The sequence below is a fragment of the Myotis davidii genome, unplaced genomic scaffold (genome assembly GCF_000327345.1).
Source record: "Myotis davidii unplaced genomic scaffold, ASM32734v1 scaffold172, whole genome shotgun sequence".
NCBI lineage: Eukaryota > Metazoa > Chordata > Mammalia > Chiroptera > Vespertilionidae > Myotis > Myotis davidii.
This window is the reverse complement of record NW_006284343.1, coordinates 3447591-3452214: the sequence shown is the minus strand read 5'-3', so window position 1 is coordinate 3452214 and position 4624 is coordinate 3447591. Positions and strand designations below refer to the sequence as shown.

Sequence of the window (4624 nt, the reverse complement as noted above, 5' to 3'; positions counted from 1 at the left end):
GGGGGCGCGCCTGCACGGCCGCCTGCTGGTGCGCCACGCCTACAGCTTCCACCAGAGCAGCGAGGAGGTCGGCGACTTCCTGGCGCACGCGGACCTGCAGCGGCGCAACTCCGAGTACCTGGTGGAGAACGCGCTGCACCTCCACCTCATCGTCAAGCCCGTCTACCACACCCTCATCCGGACCCCCCAGTAGCCAAGGGGCGGGGACGGGGAACCTGGCGTCCCAGGCGCTTCGGGGCTGGGAAATAAAGGCCTGGCATCGTGGCCGGGGGACTGGCAGGGGCGCTGCAAGGGGAGGTGCCGACACTGCCCCCTGAATAACCAGGTGCTGGTGACGGCCGATGGAGCCCAGGTGAGGAGTGGTAGACCAGATGCCTGTTTTCAGCAGCTGATTCCACAACTGACTTGCAGATGATACTTTTGGTTGAAATAAACAGATGCTCAGAGAAGCGAGGGATGATTGAACCACCAGACCCTGGGAAAAAACGCAGGGGGTTCCCTGTGTTTCATTAGCTTTTCCCAGGCTCCCCACCCCCACATGGAACAGGGCAGATAAGAGCGTCTGAATAGTCAGGGTTCTGGGTCAGCTGGGAAGAGGGGCGACTCCATTCCCAGTTTTCACAACTTGAAGCTGAGGGCTTTAGCTCGGCAATTTCTGAGCCCGGACTTCCCGGGGTAACCATTCCATTTAGGTTCTGAGGCTTTCTGTGGTCCGGGCCTCTCCTGGGAGGAAGCCTGGGCAGGTGTGATCAGGCATGACCCCTGGGAGGGGCCTCAGGGTCTACAGAAACCCCCTTCCCCCAGGTTTGTAGGTTGGTGCCATGCCTCCAGCCAGGGTGAGATGGGGCGTGGGGTAGGGAGGGACAGGGGAGATCAGCCGTGGCCACCCAGTTCCCGACAAAGTCTAGTTTCCAACACAACTGTCAAGACCCAAATGGGGTTTTACTGTTAAAAAGGAAGCCACTGCCAAGTACGGAAACCACATTCCCTCCCTCCCCCCATCGTATGAGAACCGTCTGCTGGTCCTTCCCACCAGCCAGGAGGCCCTTGCCCCAGGTGTGGGCCCAGGAGCCCTGTCCCCCTAACAACTCCCTCCCCCCACTTCCCAGGCGGAGTCTGGCCACAGGTTTGTGCAGAGTTTTGGCATCATCCCAGGCTGGGAGGCCCCGGAGCTGTCATCCTGGCCTGCCTCCTGGGCTCACCTCCCTCCCCGGTGGCACTGCACACATGGAAGGGTTGGGCGGACACCCTCATAATTCCTGGGTCTCAGGAGCCCCGGCCTTCTGAGATCCTGAGCTCCTGCCTCCAGGTCACCCCCACCTGCCCAGCCTCCACCTCCCATTTCCCACTACACCCCATTCAGTCTTTGGGGCAGGAGGGCGGGTTCCAGACAGGGCCCCTCAGTTATGCCGGAAGCGTCCGTCTTTGCCATGGGTGCTTGTGCCGTGGGGCAGGCGGGGCCCACGGGTAGCCCGTCGGGAAACACCAGCCGGATTGGAGGGAGCAACGAGTGGGGAGGAAATCCCGGGGCCTGAAACAGGGGGGAAAGGCCAGAAGCAGGGGTTAGGAATGCCTCCCTCTCCCCCCTCTCATCACCCAGTGGTCTTGATCTCCCCGGGGGCACAACCCCAAGATGCCAGTTACCCCCACCTCCACCCCCCACCCTCCCCGGACAGTATTCTGCAAGAACCCTGTTTCCAGCCAGGGGCGGCCATGGAGGCAGACAGCTCAACATGCCTCCTCTCTGGGCAGGCCAAGGGCTCCCCTTCCCAGCCCTTCTCGCTGGTACCGACCTGTGTTCTGCCTTGGCGGGAGTTTGATCTTGGACAAAGGCAGCGTGACCTTTCCCAGATGCCGGATACCAGGGGCTGGGTGCCCGCACACTGGCATCCTGTGGTCTGAGATGCTCTCCAGGGGGCGGGGCCCCAGGAGGTGTGTCTTGGGGCCGGAGAGCTATGTTGGTGGGAGAACAGTAAGGCCTGAGCTGTGGGGATGTGCCATGGTTCTCAACCTTCTGGCCCTTTAAATACAGATCCTCGTGTTGTGACCCAACCATAAAATTATTTTCGTTGCTACTTCATAACTGTAATGTTGCTACTGTTATGAAGCGTCATGTAAATATCTGATACTCAGGATGGTCTTAGGCGACCCCTGTGAAAGGGTCATTCGACCGCCAAAGGGGTCACGACCCACAGGTTGAGAACCGCTGTGCCACAGGGATCTGCCCCCAGCTATGGGCCAGCCTGGGGACAGAGGCCTGGAGGGCAGTGCAGATGCCCCGAGCCTCTGGAGGAACCCAGCCCTCAGGCCCCCACCCACGAGGAAGGAGCCCAGACACCCCACTCCTGGCCTCACCCTTTGCCCCGTGACCTCAAAAGACCGGGACCTCCGCTTCCTCCTCTTTGCCTCCAGCGACTCCTCCTGTTTCTTGCCCAGGCCTTTCTTCTGGGCCCGCAGCCAGGGCCCAGGGCCTTCCCCTCGATGCCCGACCGCCGGGGGTGGGGCCTCGCCCGTGCTGCTGGACAGGTTGTCCTCGCTGGCAGCGTGCTGCAGCGTGGGGCTGGGAGGCCGCTTGCAGGCCAGTGGGCTCTCAGCGAGTGCAGGGACAGGGTGCTGCGCTCCATGGCCGGTGCCAGCAGGTGGCGCCCCTCGGCTCCCAGGGCCCTGGAGCGCCTCCGGGCAGCCTTCACCGAGATGCACTTGGTGCTGGTCAGAATCTCCTTTCTCTCTGCAGCGGGACAGAGGGAGCGCCCACCCGGGATCAAGGCCTCGCATTCCTCTCCCTCCTGCACCTCCAACACGCCCCCCCTCCCACCCCCGGCCTGGGTAGGAGCCAGAATGTCTGGGTTTCACTCCCAGCACCCCCACCTGCTTGCCATTTAAGAAGCCTGGGGCACATTTCTGAGCCTCCCTTTCATCTGTAAACTGGAGGTGGTAAGACGAACCCCACCGGGTGACTGCGAGCATTAACTGAGACAATGGGCATGGATCCCATCTGTACTTGCAGTTATCACTGAGTGGGGGGGGGGGCATATGTTCCCCGTCTGACTTCTCACTGTGCCCCCGGCCCTGTGTGTCCTTGGCGGGCAACCCTCTGGGGCAGTGATTGGCAAACTGCGGCTCGGCAAACCGCAGCTCGAGAGCCACATGTGGCTCTTCGGCCCCTTGAGTGTGGCGGTATTTTGTGGGAGACCCACACTCAAGTGGCCAAAGAGCCGCATGTGGCTCTCGAGCCCCGGTTTGCTGACCACGGCTCTGGGGCATTGGTGTCTCCTTCCTAGAATGGGCAGCAGCTTCAGCAGAGCAGAGGGCGGGCCAGGGCGCTCAGCTGGGCGAGCTGAGCAGTGGCGGTGATGCCAGGCTCAGCGGGGGGCACACCTTTGTGGGACAAGGGGATCTCTGACAGGTTCTCGCTGCTGTCAGGGGAGGAGTTGATGCGGCTGCTCAGGCTGGCCAGGCTGTCCTGAGTGGGGGCCTGCGGACAAGGTGGTCGGGAGGACAAAGGCGTTGACCCCAGCAGAGACCCCACGCCCCATTCAGCAGAGACAGCGGGGCCTCAGGGGTGGCGGCCGCTTCGGAAAGGCTCCATCCCAACCGCTGGGCGTCCGCCCTTGTGCCCCACCCTCAGCGGAGGGGCCTGTAGGGCGAAGGTGCTCAGTGCTCACCTCCTGGGTCACCAGGTGGCCGATCTGGATGGGGGGTGGGGTGGGCACAGAGGAGCTTTTCACCTGCCAGGCCCGGGGACTGGTCTTGAACACATGGTTGGCTTCACTGAGGTTGGCAGAAGAGGGTGGGCATCTGATGACCAAGCTGGTCCCACAGAGGGCCCACCCCCGAGTCAGGGGAGAGCTGTTTGCATGAAGGGAGAGAACCCGGGAGCCCTCGCTCCAGACCTGCACCACCTCCTCCCCGTGGCTCCTGGCCCATCTCCCGGGCGGGCATCCCGCGGTGGCGGGCAGGCAGGGCTGCTGGGACGTGTCCCGGGCTCACCTCTCTGTGCTGAGGGGAGGGAGGATGCTGTGCTGCAGGCGCTGGGCCTCAGAGCTCAGCGTCTTCACGCTCTCCAGGTCAGCCTCGGGGGTCAGCATGGTTCCTGCTGGGACAATTTTGGGCAAGGAGCTGTCCTGGGGAGAGGGCAGGGATGGACAGTCAGAAGACGTGGCCTTGGACCAGACAACAGCACAGAAGACCAGGGCTGGAATGCGGGCTGGGAGCCCCCGAGGGCAGTGCTCTGGGTCCCCACGGAAAGCTGTGGCTGTTGGGCATCCCCAGTGGCAAGGCTTTGGGCGGGATAAGGAAAGGGGAGCAGCTTCCTGGGGTATCAGCCAGCCTGGTCCCCCGCCATTGCCTTGGGCATCAGCCCCCCCCTCCCCAGAACATGCCAGGCGCCCACCTGCAGGGCCCTGGAGGCCACGCGGTCCATGATGGCGGCCCGCTCCAGGCTGCCCTCCTCCAGCTCCCGCAGGTACACCTCATAGAGCTCCTCCAGGTGCTGGGGGACGGCCAGGTTGTAATCTACCGGCGGAGGGAGGAGGGGCAGGGCTCAGGCGCGTCTTTGGACCCTTCGCCCCGCGGACGGGGCGGGTGTGGCTCAGAGGCGGGACCCACCGTCCATGATCTGCCG

At 63.4% G+C, this 4624-nt stretch overlaps 2 protein-coding genes across 2 annotated transcripts in view; one reads left to right on the top strand and one right to left on the bottom strand.

Annotated features, from left to right (window-relative positions):
• The window catches only part of BTBD17 (BTB (POZ) domain containing 17), a 4392-nt gene extending 3946 nt beyond the window's left edge, over positions 1-446 (top strand). The window contains exon 4 of the mRNA XM_006754628.2: positions 2-446. Coding sequence (XP_006754691.1) covers positions 2-193 — 192 coding nt within the window. The 3' untranslated portion in view covers positions 194-446. The remainder of the gene's footprint in view (position 1) is intronic.
• Positions 447-921: 475 nt separating this feature from the next.
• The window catches only part of KIF19 (kinesin family member 19), a 27623-nt gene continuing 23920 nt past the window's right edge, over positions 922-4624 (bottom strand). Inside the window, 9 exon segments of the mRNA XM_015570508.1 lie at positions 922-1531; positions 1794-1953; positions 2356-2591; positions 2594-2728; positions 3379-3475; positions 3666-3771; positions 3991-4124; positions 4394-4515; positions 4609-4618. Coding sequence (XP_015425994.1) covers positions 1401-1531; positions 1794-1953; positions 2356-2591; positions 2594-2728; positions 3379-3475; positions 3666-3771; positions 3991-4124; positions 4394-4515; positions 4609-4618 — 1131 coding nt within the window. The 3' untranslated portion in view covers positions 922-1400.